We start from the raw sequence: 20,344 nt of genomic DNA on the forward strand, positions 1-20,344 counted from the left end.
CTGTGCCATTAAAGACGGATCATCTGCTGTGAACAACAGGACCAACTTGAGTTACCAATTCCCTATAGTAGGTTAGTCATCTTAAGCAAGACATTTCCCAGGAAATGACATTCTCCTTTGCTTCCACTCATTCATTAAAGACCACAGGTAAAGTAGGTCTAAAGAGCACAGTATCATAACTATGATTTTTTAAAAGCTGACATCTGCAAGGACAAAAACCAGAGGACTTAAAGTAACTGGTAAGAAAATGATGAGCTTCATGTTTAACTCAGATCTGGAAAGTTGCACAAGCAGCTTAAAGGACGGTGAAACAAAGGTTAAGAATTAATGATTACATAGATGCTTGTGGAAAGTGTTTAAAAATGCTCTTTCAAGCCACTCCTTGGATTCAGTGAGCATTGGAGGAGTCACTGCAGGGTCTAGGACAGAGGAAGGCTGTGGTCAAGATTCAGCCCGCTCACTCCCAGTCCCAGCTGTGACTTACATTATCCCTTTGTTTCCTTCTCCACTCCACACCCTTTCCTTCAATTAAGCGAGCTCCTTTGCTCAGCCCACTGTTTACATGTCCTGCTCCCGATTTCACATTGCCTATTACGCTCTGTCATACACCAGATAACCTCATTTCACCTCCCTGGGCAGCTTATGTTTTCTTTCACAAATTACCTTACATCTCAGTTCTTCCTGGAAACCTAGCTGGATTAAGTGGGTCAAGGTGAAGGTCAGCTATACTCATAATAAAATATAATCTCTCCCTATATTGCTTAAGACATAACTGTAAGAGACAGTAACCCCCAAACATGTAGATATACATGTGTAGGCACTTTAAAATATGTGCATTTTGAGCCTAGTTGTTTATTTAATATTTCCTGAGAGCCCAGCATTAATTTGAAGGTATTCTGAAGCAGTCATTTAAATGTTTAATAAATGAACTGAAAAGGGTGAAGCAAATGCAACATGAAATGAGAAAAAAGAAAAAACCCCAACTTTTATGTAAGTAATTCATTATTCATGCAACAGTTAGTATTAATTATTCATGAGACAGATATTTATTAGGCGGCTATTATATGTCAGGCACTGTGCTAGGCACTGGGGAATGCAGGGTTGACCAATATAACTCAGAGTTTGTTAAATAGAAGTATAAAATATAACAAATACTCAATAAGGAATAGTTTTGAAAAGTAATTGGAGACTAAAAAGAGACTGATGAGAAACAAAGATCAAAGCCAAGTCTATGCCAGTAGATGAGATATCTGAAAAGACCCCTTCATTCAGTGCTACCCATACTCAATGAGCAAAATGTGGTTCTGAACACCACCTAAAGAGCATTCTGAAGATGAAAGTAAAATGATTAAGGTCAGGGAGACCTTGAACGAAGACCCTTAGAAAATGTTTAGATGAGGTAACTTGGTATATTTGGAAGAGGCCAGATTATAACATATTCATGTCATGGGGAAAGAGGGGAATTTATATTCATGAAAGGATTTAAGAAAGAGTTAACAAGAAAGACTTTTAACAACAACTGCCAAGTCCCCTCAGCATTTAAACCTATTTCTTCTTTTTTTTTTCCCCCCAACAACAACAAAAAAAGACTTTCTAAAGGAAATGGTGGAAGAAACCCCATTGCTTGAGACATTAAAAACCAGATGGTCCAAAGCCCCAGAAAATATTCACGTGGGATCAATCCTTCACTGGGTAAAAGCAAAGGAACCAGACCAGTGCAATTTGTGTTTTGAACCTCTAGCTTAGCAGTGCTAGGAAAATAAAGATTTACTTTTCCTTGAACTTTTCCTTAATTTCTTAGCTCTCCTCTGTGCTCTCACAGCACTCTGTGTTGACTTGTATTAGAGCTGGCAACACCGGGATTGCCTGTTTACTTGGGCGTCTCTTCTGCTAGCTCCAAGTATTGCAAGTTTATCAGGTTTTCTTCCTGCCCCTGCAGGAGTGCTGTGTGCCCTGGGTTCTGGAAATGCTCCTGCACAATGGTTTTGCATTTGCTTCTGCCAGAGCCCCAGGAGTTTTACAATTTTTATGTTAAATTTCTTGGCTTGAAAATACCACTTGAGGATAGTATATATTTGGATCTCACATTGTACAGGCATGGGGTTTTGATTTCTCACAGGAAACCCTTCCCCTCCCCCCTCTGACCACCACCATCCAGAGCGCTGGGAAGACAAAAAGCTTCCTTGTGGCTTCCCTAGGCTGGTGGGGCTCTTGCTTCCAGCTCCTTGCTTCTGATGGGCCCAAGGCCATGTCTCCTGTATCTGTGAAGATGGTAATCCTCCAGCCTCAACCTCACCCTGTAAATGGTCGGTATTCCCCTTTGAGTAAGTGGGGAGAGACAGGTCTGTTTTCAGCCTGGTTGGCCATATTGTTAAAGGTTGAATTCCTAGTTATAAGTAATCAGTTACTACAAAACCACTGCAGTAGAGACTTAGCTTAATTTTAAGTGTTTGATTTATAAACTAATTCAAGTCAAATAAACAAAAATTTGAGTATATACTATAGGCAAGATTCCATGCTGGGCGTCTAATATCCTGTCTTCTGAGTACTAATGGGCTTTATACTCAATATTAATTACTCCTTGACAAGAAATTTTGTTGACTTTATGACAGAAGAGATCTTAAATGGCTGCTGAATTTATGAAGTAAATGATCCTATTCCTATTTAGGGAAAAAATGACATTTGTATATGTAGAGAATTACTCAAAGTAGAGATCTATCCAGATCCCAATGTATACTTTGGTTTTACAAGCTAACAATAATACGTATTTGCATTTGAGGTCATGTCAGATGAGGTTAACTTGGTTATATGAGAGTATGTCTTAAAAATGGAGTTGGCATTCCAACCAAATGAAGTCCTTCTAATTTAAATAATGTATTTTATTCCCTATGCCGATCAATCATTTTCTCTCCCAGAAAGTCAAAGCAGTTTTTGCACTATTGATTTGCAAAACTTACATGACATAAACATTATGTGACAGAAGTTGTTTGTTACTGAGAGAGAGGATATCACCTCACAGAAACTTGTCATCTGGAAGTAGGGAAAATCACACAAAGTAATTTTGTTTGTATCATGGCTTTTTCACAGTTGGCTACATTTGTGACAGCTGATTTCATATTAAATACTAACAGAATTTTGTTTATGCTTGAATGTGCTACAGTAGGATGTAGATTTTACTCAGAACCTTCCTGTTTACAAAGTATTTCATTCCAGTAAATTATACACTTGTAGGCCAGTTATAAAGACCATAGATGTTATGTATCTAAGAAAATTGGGCTACCACTTTGGTATCAAAATTTTGAAGTTTTATTTTACCCTTGAATCCTAGCAAGTTATTGTTTTTGGAGATCAGAAGTGGTAAATTATTGGGAATTTCATTTGGTACAAACTAATAGAAACAGTTGTTATCAACAGGCATGGCTTTAGGAAATCATGGATATTAATATAAATTGTGTGATTATAATGAATAAGCTTTGGAAACAGCTAACTGATTGCTGGAAAGAGTTGTCGGACTTTTGATATAGGAAGCAAATTAGAGTTTATATTTCTCATTTTCAAGAACACTAATACAATGAAAAAAATCGGTATGTTTATTTATGTTTCTTGCAGTGGCATAAAAAGTCTTATTAGTAAATTTTTATGTAATTTTAGTGACATATAGTTTTAAAAAGCCTAACTGAATTGAGTTGAATCTTTCTTGTTTGTGATGTGTGTCTACGGTTTGTTTCGTTTTGATATTACTTTTCAATATATGAATATACCCATGAGACAGGCTCTTGCTGAATTTTTGGTCACTGTGTCATCAGTGCTATGAGTGTACATTGTCAGTTGTTTAAACATTGTTGAATCCACTGTGGCCTGGCAAGAAGCATCTGGGAGCCAGACTTTTCCTGTGGACACATGCCAAGTAGTGTATTGTATTTCTTCACTGAAGTGAACTGTATTGAGATAATTTTTCTTCTTGAGTTTTTTAAGTTCAGAAATTATTTTCCAAGCTAGGGGCAGATCATCTGATAAAACTGTTTATAACTACCTGAATTCTATAATAGCTGGTCAAGAATTACTTTTATTTAGTTAGAGTAGGTATAAATAAGTCATTCAGTTAAACTACAGATAGTTAACATTATTCTCCTCATTAGACCATTCTGGAAGGTTCACCTGTCATTTCATGTATTCTCTTTAAATCAGTGATTTACTCTAAGGAAGGACAAAAAGACATTGAATGCCCCTTTAGGTACTATAGATGGGCATGCCATTAAATTTATATGTTTGATTGTGTTTTTTAATTAGATAGAAATAAACCCTAGATTGCATTCTTAATATATACAATTATAGCATAACATCAGTCTTAACTAAAAATTGTCAGGAAAAGTTTGTAAAGTGTCATTTAACTTTAAAGAAATACCTGAATAGTTGTGGATTGGGGATGAGAAAACAAGAATACTTTGTCACACTGGAAAATAGGCTAGGGGTTATTAGTCTTGGAGTTCAGACACTGCCTGGACTCTAGGCTCCTAAGGTGACAGGGATTTGTCTTTCCAGAATGGATAAGGTTATTCCATCTGCTACCCTGGGACGCTGTTGCGTGAGACCTTAAAAAAGTAAGATCTGGTTTGTCCACCATGTACATTGAAAATACCCTGGCTCTTATGCACAAGAGCAGACATTTCGTTTATGTTGGCCTTATGTTTGCAATCTCAATAAGAGACACTTTGCAAATGAGAGTTCATCCATACTGTTAGGGGCCCAAAACAGAGCAAGTGTGTTGTTTTTTTAAGCTCAAATTTTTATTCTTATGTACTTTGAAGAACATCAAGTACTGTTTGGCAGGAATGAACATCGAGAGCTCCATCAGATGAACTTTGTGTGCCTAACCTCCCCTTCTTTCCCCTACAGGTTCTACCTTGCTTCTTTTGGCAACTCCTCTCTATAGAAATATTCTAGTTTTAGAGGATCTCTCATTTTCTAGGCCCTGTAACATATTTTATCATAAATTCGTGTGTCAAAAAAATACCTCCCACCTTAGAATTGAAAATGCTTTAAAAACATAATTCTGAAAGTCTATGTATAGTCCCTCATAGGTACATGGACATTTGTATTTTGAGAATGCCAGTCTTTTATACTATGTAAAGTGTTTTTAATTTGCTGCATTTTTCATGTCTTATCGTAGTCAGATCTAGTGAGGAGCTATAGCTGTTTTATTCAGGATTAATCAATCTTCTTGGGCTCCTGGCTAGGACAGAAGCTGCTCTCAGCTCTGCTTGCTTCAGGGCTTGGCCTTATTCTGTTTTCTCATCATATTCAGTCTCTGAGAGGGAGGTGATGGGAGATGATTTTTCCATTTGCAAGCTGCCTTCCAACTGAAAGAAAGATGGAGGGGGCAAAAGCCAAGCTTTTCACTTTCTGTGGCCATTACAAACATGACTCTTCTCCTCTTTTTCAGCAGTGTACACTATTTTTCAAGGGAACTATTTTTTTTTTTTAGACTGTCAGAGTTAGCCAAGTTATTTTGTCATTGAAGAGTGTTAAAAGTAAGAATATATGTCTATATGACATCGTGAATATTAACTTTCTCATAAGTTGAATGTTATGGTAATATGTTAAAGTGCTGTTTAATTAACAAATAAGTGATCTATGCAAAGTCTTACATAGAATGAGAAGAAAAAGTGTAGTGCAGGCTTCCCTGGTGGCGCAGTGGTTGAGAGTCCGCCTGCCAATGCGGGGGACACAGGTTCGTGCCCCGGTCCGGGAAGATCCCACGTGCCGTGGAGCGGCTGGGCCCGTGAGCCATGGCCGCTGAGCCTGCGCGTCCGGAGCCTGTGCTCCGCAGCGGGACAGGCCACAACAGTGAGAGGCCTGCGTACAGCAAAAAAAAAAAAAAAAAAAAAAAAGTGTAGTGCTTCTGAACTTGGGCTCTGGAGGAAGACTGCCTGGATTCAAATGCTGACACTACTTCTTATAGCTGTGTTATGCTGAGCAAGTTACTTAAATGTTTCTATGCCTGTGTTTCTTCATCTGAAAATGGGAATAACAGCAATACCTTCCTCATAGGGTTTTGAGGATTGAGTAAGATTTCACTGTATAGTGTCATGGCTAGCATGGTGCTTGGCACACAGTACATTCTTAGATTATCATGATAATCACTGTTGTTAAAAATCTTCTGTGCACTGGACATTCAACTTTTTCATTCTCACAATAATTATCTAAAGTAGATTTTGTATTTCTGTTTTCCAGATTGAAAATTGAGGCTCAGAGAGTTTAATTAGCTTGTCTAAGTTTATACAGCTGGTGAAAGAGGATAATGTGAACTTCAGGAATATGAATTTTATTTGCATTTCTGTAGTTCCATTGTATCTTTTGGGATTAATATGGGATTAATTTCTGATTCCATTATGATTGATTTTATTAATTATATTATTATTTAGTATTATTTAGTGAAGTATGCCTATATTTAGAAGTTTAAAAGGCAAGTGATATTTGAAGACAAAGGACGGGGGGATTGAGAGTGACTCTCTTCCGACCCTCTCAGCTCCTTATGTCTGGGACACACAGAGCCAGGGATCAGGATAGTTAGGGGTTTTTTTTAGTATTTAGCAACAAGGAATATTCAACTAAGAGTAACTGACACTGAGAATGTGGAGAGGGCAGAAAAGCAATAAACAGTCATTACCATTGCCTCTTTTTCTTTCTACTATTTGATACAGTTTAAGTGTGGAAGTAGCATATTAAAAAATGAGTGAGACTGAAGGACATAGGAAATAAATAGGGAAACTGCTGCTATACCCAGATTTAATTGTGGAAAAAATTAGACAAAAGCAGTTGTATCTTAGAATCCATCATAGCCAGTGAGGAAAAAACCGGCCTCCGCCAGAGATGTTTGCCTAGACTTTAGGAAGGCAGATTTCAGAAAACTCAGAGAAAGAATAGGCACAATGTATGGTGTTAAAGACAAGTGTTTTAAAATACCATTTAATATCACAGGATCTCAATGGGAAGAAAAAGGGAGAGAAACTAAAATATATCATTGTGGTAGAATCTATCCAATGAACGTAACTTTTAAAGAGACATATATTAGCCATTGAAATGGCCAAATAACCAAAGAAAATATGAAAATAGCTGAAATTTATAAATTATGCTAAAGACAACAAAAGGTATATAATTGCTCTCTGGTTTTGTTTGTTTTTGAAATTATTAGGGGCAGTAATTCAAAGAAAACAATTTAGTTTTTATTTTATTTGCTCCCTTCTGTCAAGAATTATCCTCCAACTGATAAGATTGGTAAGCGGTAACAGAAGCCCAGCATGGGCAAAGAGATTCTAATAGAATACCCAGCTAACCGAAATCTGTTTAGTTTTTATTCAACAAATTTTCATGGAAAACAGTGTTTTGTTCTAGCCCCCCCATGTTAGGCTGCTGTAATGTAAATAGACCCTTGGGGAGTTCACACTTGGAGGCAAGTAGACTAGTAGACAAATATTTATAATACTCTGTACTAACTAAGGCTGTGAGAACAGAAAGGGGGGAGTGGCCAGCTGCCTGGAGGGATTTGGGAAAAGCATCCTAAGTTGGGGGACATTTGAGCCCTGTCTTCAGGATGAGTAGAATTTAATTTGTCTTCTGACCCAGATAAGACTCTGAAGTGGACTCCAGAGAAACTACTAAAATAAGGTGTCCAAGAGAGCCTTTTATGCCATAAAGAAGATGAAATAATGATTCTAGAGTAGAACCCAACATGGCTTCAAGGAAATGACAGACATATAACAAAGACAATACCTTCAGTGAGGCATTTGGCCAGAATTCTTATGAAATATTTATGGATATAAAGACCATTAGATAACTGACTCTACAGCAGTGCCCAAAGGGTGTTGACCAATTGATTTTGTGATCACCTTAGGGCTTAGTTCTCAGAATTGTCATACTGCCATGTTCATGAATGCCTTGGGTAGATATATACAGGCTATGCTCTCAATAGACCAAAATCGTGGATCAAATCTAACAGGATGAAGTACGATAGAATATCACACTTGCCCCAAAAATCTAGTTGCCCAAGTATGAGAAAGGAAAGACTTTGCCCCACAGAAAATGGGAAGAACACGGGATTTTGGTCAACAGCTCAATATGAGTCAACAGTAATTTGATTCAATCCTCAGACTGTGTGCTTTGGGAGTATAAAAGAATTAATCAAGCAGTGCTCTGGGTTAGCAAGATAACAGGTTTTTCATGTTGTGGATCAACAATATTTAGATTTTTCATTAAAACTACCCTAGAGGGCTTCTCTGGTGGCGCAGTGGTTGAGAGTCCGCCTGCCGATGCAGGGGACACGGGTTCGTGCCCCAGTTCAGGAAGATCCCACATGCAGCGGAGCGGCTAGGCCCGTGAGCCATGGCTGTGGGGCCTGTGCTCTGCAATGGGAGAGGCAACAGCAGTGAGAGGCCCGCGTACCACACACTAAAAACACAAAAAACTACCCTAGAAAGTGCAGGGCAGCAATTCTCACACGTTTTAATCCCAGGAGGTCTTTTCTGTTTGTCTGGGTTTTTTGTTTGTTTGTTGTGGTGGTGGTTTTTTTTGTTTCTTGGCTCTCCCGCACGGCCTGTGGCATCTTAGTTCCCTGACCAGAGATCGAACCCAGGCCCTCTGCGATCAGGAGCCCTTTTCAGTCTTAAGAATTATTGAGGACTCCCAATTATTGAGGACTCTTTTGTTTATGTGGGTTATGCCTCTTAATACTTAGTGTGTTAGAAATTAAAACTGAGAAATATTAAAAATATTAATTAATTTAAAAGTCATATGATAAGCCCACTACATGTGAACATAAATAACATTGTTTTTGGAAAAATAGATATATTTTCCCAAAATATGAGTGAGGAGTGGCAGATCTCTTGAATGTGTATCTTAATAGGAGACATTTAGACTCTCATATCTGCTTCTGCCTTTACTCTGTTGTTATATGTTGTTTAATTTAAGTACAGTCAGCATGTGAAGAAAATCCAGCCTCATATAGATATGTACTAATAGGAAAAGGAAGTATTTTAATAAGCCTTGCAGGTAATGGTGGGTATTCTTCTTTGATACTGTACCCAAACTTGACAAGTGTTCGTTAAAGGCTAGTTGCAATGTGGAGTACAAAACCATATCAGTGAACTTTCCACACAGTATTACAGCAAAATTCAGGAGACCGTCTCGTACTTTGAATGGATGTTTTACCCATGCGTGCTTTTGTAACATCATGCATTGGTCAGTTGGAAAATATTGATTCATTACATTATGCGGAACTTCTAAATATTGACACAGTTATGGTACAATTAAAACATCACATTCATTAATATCACCACTGATCTCATTAGAAAAGTCCTTAAATGCTGAAGAGTTATCAAGCTTATATCCTAAGATGTAAGTTTCTAAAATTCTCATTTTTGCTTGAAAGCTCAAATTTTATCATGGGCAATAAATGTCAGTTGTTTTCGTTAAAATAACAAGTTCACTTAATTCATTTTTGAGAAAATGTCTGCCAGATTCTTAAGTCTGAGTAACCATAGCCTGTCAGTCATTCTTTCAAGTAAAAATGTGTTCCATGAAAAAAGCAGCTAGTTCAGTTTACCACTCAATCTCCCACACACCTGGAGCTGCGGCGGCTATGTTTTATACATTCTTCTGATTTTGTCTCAAGCATATTAAAGAGACAGGTATTCAAGATTGATTAAATGAAAATAATAATTTGTCATCAAGGACACTCTTAGGTAAAACTGGCTTGTTTGTTGTTAATGCTACTGCAGGGCAGTGAAGAATACAGTGACAGTTTGGTGCCACTGTGTTAGTTTACATTGAAGTGTCAGCAGTTTACCCGTCATTGCTCTGCAGCATCAGTGCAAATGTTAACACAATGAAAAAGGCAAATATCTTAATTTTATTATGAAAATAGTTTTGACTTCATAGACCCTCTATGCCCCAAAAGGGTCTTGGAAACCACTGCTGGTAAAAGGGATTATAGAACCAATAAGTCAAATGGGTGATGGTTCCTCTTAGAGGGACCTGTGATTTTTCTTTCTTGGACTCTTGAAAATGAGGTTAAGGTGCACTGCACGTGAAGAGGTTGAGTGTATTTGCATAAGCAGGCATCAGAAACAGAGTCAAAGCCTGTAACAAATGAGCTCTGCATTCGTAGATCTGCCTTTTTCCTAAGGCTGTGGTAGACAGTCCCTTATAAAACAGCCATGTTACAATTAAATGATCTTATCACCAACTTATATATATTAGATAGTATTTTTTACAGAATGAAACTTAAACTAAAATCTAAGTTAAGATGAAATATTTTACTTTCTAAAAATGGGATGGATTCAAAATAGTTTATAATGAAATACATATACATTTGGGATATTATTATTAAAAATGAGAATAAAGAAAAACCAGAAACTGAATAAGGGTTGTCTAGAAGGAGATGTTAATAGTGTTTACGGATAGGTCTTCTGTGACTGAAAATGTTTTTTCTTTTTTTGCTTATCTCTATTTTCTGGCTTCTAGCAATGAATAGATACTGCTTTTGTAACAAGAATAATAAGAAAAAAGTTTAATTTAAATTAAAAAAAGAACTTACATGTAGCAAAGTATAATTGTACCAGAAATCCAGAGCCAGGTAGAGGTTACTATAACTGAGAAATAATTTAATTTGGATGTAAATTTTAATATTACAGAATTTATTATACACTTCAATTAAAAAGCTGAGAATTTGAGCTTTGTGAAATAGTTAGAAGAATGTCATATTATAGCATACACCGACTAGGATACACTGGGACAAGGCAGAGTCGCATTTCATAATTTCCCCATGTCTAGTATTCTTTAGGAGTGGGGTCATTTGCAGACTCACAGTTACTTCTGACTGATGGAATCTGGCCTAGTAAAACCTTATTTTTAACCTATGTGCTTTCTTTGCCTGCCATTGTTGCCTGTAGATGAACAAGTGTATGTAAGACTGCTCCTGCTACTTAATAGAGAAGTACATCTAGAGCAGCAGGAATGTCTGCAGTGCGTGTTGCATAGAAGGCAGTGCAGGGAGAGAAGAGCAGGGTGGAAGTGCCATGACCTTGGTCCAGTCATCCAACACCCCAGTTCAGTTCCCCTTTAATGAAAGAAGGAAGTTGAACTGGATGATAGCTAAGGTGTCTTTCCCTTCTAAGATTTCTCCCAATTCTGTCAAATGAGATCCTTGCTTGAATTTGAGTTTTTTCCCAACATCCCAACCATGATGTTAACAAGTTTAATGTCTGTGAACAATCATTATTTTTGCATTTTCATGTTTGTGTATAAATTATGAATTTTAATATTATAGTACAGAAATTCACTGTGCTCTAAAGGCATTTATTTTAACAGTGATAACCTTTTCGTATTAAACCCTATAAGAATAGAATGTCCAGGTTGAAAATTAGCTTCTATGATTGAACAACTATTGCTTACTTTATTGCCTTTTATATCACATTAACCTTCTCGGTTGCTTAATTAATAAGTTGTTGCAAAACACCCAGCTCCTCAGGTAGTGAACTTGATACTGCATGCTAATTGTGCTTTTTTTTTTTCCCCTTGAGAAATCTGATTATCTCATTGTCCTCTCCAAATCCTGTTCAAAGTGCTATGGGATAGACGTTATTCTTTCTGCTTTACAGAGAAGACACAGAATTAGAAACAGTGTCGAGGTTGCATGAGTAACTAGACCTTTAACAGTAGGACTCAGTTTGCCTAATTTCCAGGAGAGTAAACATGACTGCCATTTCAGGCATCTTTATCTTTCTTTTCATTTTGAAGTTAGCATAATACTAAAAGGCACATGCTTATATCTTTATAAAATATATCTTTTATTGCTATAAACTATATGTCAGGCTATTAAATAGATAGAAGAAACCTTTAGAAGTGCCGTATTTTAAGTTCCCAGTAGTCCAGGATTTATAGGCCCTTAAGGAACTCACTTGTCTTCATTGTCATAATTTTGAATTCCCTCACCCATATCCCTTCGACTTTACTCTTCTACTTCTCTAACCCTTCCAGCAGCTTTAGAGCTTGCCCCAGGTGTTGAGAGAGAGGAGGAGGTGAGGTTCCATTTTTATAAATCCTCCCTGTGTTTCTGCCTCTTTTTCATCTTACTGCTAGGACTAGCTGGAGGTGTCTTCAGTTCCCCATCCCATCTGTTCCATCTCCTCCTACTCAGGGGCATCTTGCTTGCAACTCCCTGGAGCCTGAACCCTTGATGAAATGTGCAGCAGAGCCTGTTGTTCTGAAATGTAGGTGAACCTCTTTCAGATCTTTGTGTGTAGAAAGGGTCCTCTTTACCATCTCCATTTAGCTGTGTTTTCCTTATTGAAATAAAGTGAGAAGGTAAAGCTGACTGGCCTCAGAAATAAATCCGTTTTCAATTATGAGTTGCATTAGAGACCTTTACAAACTATCAAATACTGTGTGCTGGCTTTAGGGGCAGTTGAGTGTGTAGAACATTAAAGGTGGGGAAGGAGAAGTGGAGAAGAGAAAGGAGAAGATGCACGTTTGGGACAGCCAGACGTGAAATTCTGTTTCTAAATCGTCGCTGAAAAGGATTGCTTAACCTAAGATGTACCTCAAATACAGTGCTATGGTAGGATAGAACCTACCCACTTATGTGAAAATATTTTCCAAGTCTACAAACAGCCAGTATTCACGAGAAATTTTAGCAAAAACTGTATCTATAAACCGAAAATCAAGGAAATGGCACCATGGCTTAGAGCTGGGGCTTCAGTGAAAGCTGTGAAAGTTTAAATCCCAGCTCTTGTTCTAACTGGCTGTGTGAACCTGGACAAATTATTCAAGCTCTGTAAATGTCACTTTTGCATCCATAAAGAGGAAAAAAGTTCCTGTTATTACCTCATAGAATTGTTATGAGGATTTAGTTACATAATGGATATAAATGCATATAGTGTGAACATTGAAGCAACACATATCAACGTTTCTTGAGATAAATATATAGTCTCATAATCAGATGAAGCCTGGGCAGGTAGAGATCTAAACCCAAGATTTATTTCAGAGCATAACTTTTGATTCTGTGTTTTATTCTTTTTAAAATTACATTGTAATTCAGGAGAGCAGTTTTCTGAAGGTGTTTAGTGAGAAAGGTAATCATCGTGTGAGTCAAGGATTTTCTTGTGTTGTCGTCCTCTTCTCCCTGGAAGACATGATAATATCAGTCCTCAGCCATGATGTGAACATCACACATCCTGTTTTGGTACTAACAAATTGTCTTTAGCCTTTTCCAAGCAATGTCAGCTGCACATGTCAGTTGCTTATCACTTTTGTTTTTTCGGTTATTTATACTTAAAAAAGAATGTTAGTAAGTCAGAAATAGCCATTTTGCAAAAACTGCATAGCTAGACAGATCTTTGATCCTTATTAGAGTAATAATCCATCTGTTATGGAACTGGATCAATTTGTAAATTAAATTGATTAATCTAGCAGCGAAAAAGAAAGGTCTTGACTTTTCCCACAGGAAGCATTTCCTCAAATGGTAGTCATTCTAAAAAAATCTGGGAAGACTCGATTTTCTGCTATTCTTTTTCTCTTTGCTCAACTCAGCAAAAAGGCTTAATATGTATCCAAAAAAGAGTGAAAGTAGAATTCAAGCTTTTAGATTCTCTAGGGTCTGGTTGTTCCTGGAGGTCTCATATTTTTGACAGGGTTTAATGTTAAAAACCTTTCAATGACTATAAGAACATTTTTAATACTCATTGGTTAGTTTAGTAAATGTATAACTATGCTTGAGTTATCTTCTGCAATTAGTTCACTTTATTGTTATTTTCATCTTGTTATGATCAAAAAAAAAAATCTCCCGGTGATTCTCCTAACAATGTGTGAATGGAATAATAACTTCACATGTTGAAGAGTTTTGTGCTGCAGCTGAGAGGCATGTAAATACAAGCTGCTTGTTTGCAAGAAGCTTCCAGATTTGCAATATGATTGCTATGGAAACCACATAATGAAAACCTTATAACCATCTGTATGTTTTGATGGATTTTATTGCATAGCTGAGCTGTTTTTGTTTACTGTTATTAAAATGTTGAATGGAATATATTAACCCATACATATTGACTATTTGAGGTATTAATTAGTATCGTATAATGACATCATGCCTCAACCCCCAAATAAAATATGTTTAATATTAAACCTAAATAAAACAACATCTGTATGTTTCTAATATATTGTGAAGGTGATTATTGCCTAGAATTTTGGTCACTTGTCCTTATATATTTTTTGAATGATGTAGAGAGGTTTGCTCTGTTAGTAAATGAATATAGTAGTAGGATTTATTTTCATGATTTTGGAATCCGTTTGTTCACTTAGTATTTATTGAACATCTCCCTCGTACCAGAGTCTATTCAAGATTCAGGTTGAGTTCTTTTCTTCCTAAGATTAAAAAAGCACACACCAGATTTGATTTTGTTGTCTTTTATATGGAAGCTGTTTGTACTGTTAGCCCAAGATAAAATGGGTTGTTTTACTGTTAAGAAAAATTGATATTTGAAACACAGAAGGCTTTGACCTAAAGATAGAAGTTCTAGGTTTGCAAAGGAGAAAGGAAGTGTTTTTAATGAGCATCTTATCCTCTAAAATACTTCTTATTAAGCATCTCACATGGATTTCAATTTGGATACTTCACAGTAAATATTTTTAATATCATTCTGATAGTTTAAGAATACATTGTGCATATAATAGATACTTAAATTTTAATAAAATAATAAATTCTTAGTAATAAATTCTAAATTCATTGACAACTTTGCCAAGAATGGAGTTTTCCCACTTAATTCTTGTAATTATTATTATTTTTTTTTTTGCGGTACGTGGGCCTCTCACTGTTGTGGCCTCTCCCGTGGCGGAGCACAGGCTCCGGACGCGCAGGCCCAGCGGCCATGGCTCACGGGCCCAGCCGCTCCGCAGCGTGTGGGATCTTCCCGGACTGGGGCACGAACCCGTGTCCCCTGCATCGGCAGGCGGACTCTCAACCACTGCGCCACCAGGGAAGCCCCTCTTGTAATTATTAATAGTTTTTAAGATATCTTGACACTGACTTTGGGTGGTGAGAGTAAATCCCATAGTGTCTTCTTAAGAGCCAGGAATAGTGCTTTCTGTATTAATGTGGTTAAAGCTTTTGACTTCAGGACAAGTGCCCTTAACTATTTTTGAATTTACTTCTTACTATTGAATTTGTGACCAAATTGGAAGAGAGGGAGTGCTGGGGAAAGAGAAAGTATGAAAAGTAAAGAAAGCTCTCTCCTTCACCTCAAAAGAAATTAATGATTTGTAAAACGAGTAGCTTGGACTAAATGACGGTTAATGTCCCTAATACCTTTAAAATCTGTATGAAAACACCCTATTGACCCATTTATGATAACTAGTCCTTGAGGTTTAACATAAGTGAGATAATTGTTGAAGAGAAAAGAGACAGCATTTAGTATTAGACTTTTTATTAGGTCTTCTATGTATTCTTTACTATTTGACTGAACTATATTAAATCGCCAATATTATGTTTAGCTTAATGTGTATAAAGTGCCAATGATTTCCAGCTGTTCCTTATATTGGAGCTTTCATTCTTTTGTTTGAATTGAGTTACAAAAATTTGAAACAGTTATAATTATCTTGTAAGTACAGTAACTCTCAAGCTTGATTTAAATGCTAGTTTTTATTAATCACCACTTTAAAATTTGCATGAGATTTCTAAATTTACACCTGCATTCTTGACCTGTCTACCAAGCTTTGCAGTTGCCCCTGGACATTTCCTCTGGGTTGCCCCACCAGTATATTAAATGTCCCATATGAGAAACACAACCCCTTGAGTAGCTTATCTTGGCTATTCTCTTTTTAGTAATGATGTTCCCATTTCTCAGCTAACTAAGATCAAAACCTGAGTCATCCTTGGTTGCTCATTCTTTTCCCGTAGCCCTCCACATCCAGTCAGGCAAAGTTTGTCTATTCTAGTTCCTTTCCCTCTCATAACCATCTCCGTTCCATTTCCTCTGCCCCTTCAGTTCAGGACTGACTTCCCCTTTAGCTAGACTAGGAGTCGTCTCTCTCCCCACACCCCTCATCTAGGCTGTCTGGGATAATGGGATGTGATAGCCATTCCTCAAGCAGTTTCAGTCCTGCCCTTTCTCGCCTCAGAAATTTGGGGGGACTCTTATTCCTCACCAAACACATAAAAGTCTGAAGTCCACAGCAGGATGATCACGGCTCTTCAACAGTTTGCCCAAATGACTAGCATTATCTCCCATCCTGCTCTTATTCTACAAGAACAGCCTCCGCCTTTATTATTATTATTTTTTTGATAAAAATGGACCATTTTTAAAGTCTTTATTGAATTCATTACAATATTGCTTCTGGTATTTTTCTATGTTTTGGTTTTTTGGCTGTGAGGCATGTGGGATCTTAGCTCTCCGACCAGGGATTGAACCAGCACCCCCTGCATTGGAAGGCGAAGTTTTAACCACTGGACCGCCAGGGAAGTCCCAAGAGAACCACATTCTTTAGCCAAAATGAATATGCTCATGCCTTGTTCTTTTGTTCATGCCTTCCCTTGTCTGGAAATTTCCTCCTTCCCATCTCTCCTTATTCAGATTCTCTCCATCCCTCAGAACCTTTATGGTATTGCCCCAGTTGGGTGGTTTCTCCTCTGCACTCCTTCAGTACCTTGTACCTCACAGGTCAGGTTTTATGCCCCTTATCCCAATTTCCTTTAGGTTCTGTCTTCTGTCCCCTCTAGGCTGTAACTTCCTGAAGGCAGAAGCTTCCTACTACCCTTACCTTTCTGGTAGAACCTCTCTCTCTTAGAGGTAGTTAATGCTCAATGAAGATTCATGAGTTGAATTATTTAATAGTCATAATGACTGTATTTGTTTCTTTTGCATATTTTTCTTTAAAGTTTTTGATTTTCTTGGAATTACGATTCTTTTTGATCCCAGTTTTTCCTTGACATGCCATTTTGTTCGTATGTCCTGCCTTAAATATTTCTAAATTGTCTATTAATCCTTAGGTGGGGCAGGTGGTCATGTAGTAAGTATTTCTTTGATGTAAAAGGATTAACTAGCCTATTGACTCTGTTTAAAAACCCTTCTTATTTAATCTCATCATTTTTCTTCCTATAACTTGGGAAAGGAGTGTGATGGGAGAGTGTAGAAATAACATGAAGATATATATGAACATATGCAGGATAAAGAACATGGATTTTGTCATCGTAAACCTAAGTTTGAATAGCAAACATTGGAAGTTTCTTTATCTTTTTGAGTCTCAGTTTATTTCTCTGTAAAATGAGGATTTAAAATGGTTTACCTATGAAGTCTTAACATCTGCTGTAGTGTATGACACATAGTAGTTCCTCAGTGTAATTTGGGGGGTCTTACCTTGAAGGGTGAGGATGCTTCTAGTATCTTCCTGTGATGATCAACTGAGAAAACATGAAGTATCTGATGCTCAGTAAATGACTTCTAGGTTAACTGTATTTTATATCACACATTTTCTCTTTGCTCTGCTGTTGTTTCAGGGACCATGATTTTATCTGTGGTACTCATGCCACAGTATAATGTGGTCAATCCGTATAATGCCGGGTGTCATCTTACTGCATTTTTAGGGCTTTTCTGGATTTAAGATTATTCCAGATGAGTTTCTGTGAATATTTAAAACAAAATATGTGAAACGTTAGTACATACCTTAAATTTTATCAAGCCAACTGGTCAGGTTGCTATTTGGAAATAGCTAGAGGTTTCTTTGTTCAGCTTTCGATTATTGAAAAGGGGATGTGAATGTTGAGTGGTTTCATTCTTTGAAAAGGAATATTTATGTGTTATACACTTTTAGTTTTGCTCTTAAGATGGGGTGAGTACTGTGTCTTTCTCCCTGAGGAAAGCCTTCAGTGTCCCATTTATGTTGTTTATTTACAGAAGAGGAAGAGAATGGAGCTCCGGTGAAAGTGGAGGGGCAAAGGAAGATGAGTCAGGACAGTGTTCACCACACCACAGGTAATGAGTTGTGCAGCTTTCTGGGAAAGCTTATGTTGGTTTTGTTCACTTTCCTTTTCGTCACTTTCTTACTGCTCTAAAGATGTGTCCTCGGCTCCCCGAGGTTGTCTCCTTGGGTCTGGACCTCTTATGGCTGATAAGCTTCTTAGACCCATTTAGGATGCATGAAAACCACTTGAGAAGGATTTATAAAGTAAGCCAATTTATACAAGGTATTCCTTTCTGAATTACTTTGTAACGACTCAATTAGCTTTCATTTCTGCGCAAAGGAGATTTAGTTGCATAAATTAGCTTATCATCATTGAGGAAGTGTCACTGCTAAAGGACAGTTTATAGATACAACATGCAGTTGCTGTCAAACCTATAAGAATGTAATATAGACATCTGTGTATACTTTGTGCTTGAGCAGAACAGACTTCTGCCATTCAGAGACTAACAGGGGACAACAAGTTGCCCAGGGGACTGGCAATGTAGACATCTCTGAAAAGGTCAACTTGACACAGGCTCTGACAATCGACCCACAGCTCTGTCTTCTTTGATAAAAATCAGATAAACTTAAGACCGCTAATTGATCTGCAGCCTGTTTAAATGTTGGCCATGCATATCTTCATTGCATATGATTAACACAGAAAGCAAATGAATTGGGTAAGAAATGCCAGAGTCCAGTGACAGCAGCTTAAAAATGGGAAAAGGACAGTGGTGGCCTGGAAGGCTAGGAAGGATATTCCCCTTATCCCTTTCCACTTGGCACGTGGCCCCAGGTACTAATTATGACTAAGACTGGAAAAATAATTGCACGTGCTGTGTACGGAATCACATGATAAAGGCAACTTCTCTTGCTTCTTGTTATTTCCAAATAGCAGGAGATAAACCCTATCTGTAGTGCAAGCATGAGGTTAGTTTTGATAAACCAGCAATTATTTTACACAGAAAGAAGAGAAGGACTGCCTTCTTATCAGGACTTTACACCTCTTCATAGCCACATGTCAGCTGGGGCAAGGTCTGCCATATCATCCCATGTTCTGCAAAGAGCTATAGTTGGGGGTCACCTCCCCTCTCTGATATGTCCATACATCACTCTTGCAAGCTGTCAGGGGCAGGGTGGTCAAGCAGTGTGTGTTCAGGAAGTAGGCTTCCCGAGTCCTTCCTACTGTGGCATGTAGAAAGGAAACAGAGGCCTGATTTCCGGACCTGGACAGGAAAGCAGGAGCAGGTTGCTGCAAAAGGTTTGGGTTTGCTTTTTTCAGAAGGGAAGTGAGGAACAAGTCATTAGATGCAGCTATAAACACCAAGGCTGAGCAAAGCCTTGAGGACAATGTTCACTGGCAGTTTTAAGTACATACGTTTTGTTATTATCATAAAGCTTCTGCCAAAAGCATGTCGTTTTCTTTTTTTTTTAATTTCTATGTAGGTATAGAAGGTGGACACATACAAATCTTCTTTCCACAAATATGAGTGTTTTGGCTTAAAACAATTATGTTTTTCCAAAACCCTTTTAAAGTAACTATCTCCCAAATTTTTGCCTTTGAGGGAAGGAAGAACAAATCAGGTTTTCCTCAAAGGAATGCAATAAGGAGATCTACCTTTTCATGCAATTGCTATAAAGCACTGCAATAATTCTTATCTTTAGTGACATGAAATTCTTTTCAAGCAACAGTTTTAATGCTTTTGCATACCAGTGACCTTTGCTCTCCCCAGGCTGTCAAAGATGTAACATTAGAAGTTTGTTTGCTGTGCAGGGCAGTGAGTTGACAAGGGTATTACTATCTTGCTGAGCTTCACATGATGTGAACTTCTAACCTTACTCAAGAATGTTATATTTTTCACGTTGACTGATTTTACTAAAGGAAAAATTCTTTTTTCAGACTACTCTAATGTAAAATATATAAGCAGAAACAAAATTAAGCATGTATTTCTTACAAGTTATTTCATGTTTAAGCTTACATAGCTTGCATATAAAAAATAAAGATTCCATTTGATTTTTTTGAACATTATACAATATGCTTACCTTTCTAAAATAGTTTTTACACCTATGACATTACCCAAGGAGAGATTCTCCATTATCTTATTATTGTGTTTTACCCATTGTCATCATGTTTTTAAAATCTTTTCATTTTTGCAAAAGTCAATATCTCCAATGTTTAGCTTGTACTTTCATAACAATTCTGTTTTTCTTGCTCAGTGATCTGTTTTTACATGTTTAACTTACAAGAGCAAATACATTGTTTAAATCTTTCACAAGCCAGCTAATTTAGAATGTTATTTTCTTTGTTTCTTTACCTTCTTTTTTAACCATATGTGCTTCTTAGGATAAGAAACGTAATGAG

The 20,344-nt window shown here is 37.3% G+C and overlaps 1 protein-coding gene across 1 annotated transcript in view; it reads left to right on the plus strand.

Annotated features, from left to right (window-relative positions):
• Window positions 1–20,344, plus strand: part of SKAP2 (src kinase associated phosphoprotein 2) — a 155,372-nt gene that overhangs the window by 114,827 nt on the left and 20,201 nt on the right. The window contains exon 10 of the mRNA XM_027102344.1: window positions 17,940–18,017. Within this exon, the coding sequence (XP_026958145.1) occupies window positions 17,940–18,017 (78 nt within the window). The remainder of the gene's footprint in view (window positions 1–17,939; window positions 18,018–20,344) is intronic.

The sequence above is a fragment of the Aethalodelphis obliquidens genome, unplaced genomic scaffold (genome assembly GCF_003676395.1).
Source record: "Aethalodelphis obliquidens isolate GAN/ISIS:26980383/991018 unplaced genomic scaffold, ASM367639v1 scaffold5, whole genome shotgun sequence".
NCBI classification, from domain to species: Eukaryota; Metazoa; Chordata; class Mammalia; order Artiodactyla; family Delphinidae; genus Aethalodelphis; species Aethalodelphis obliquidens.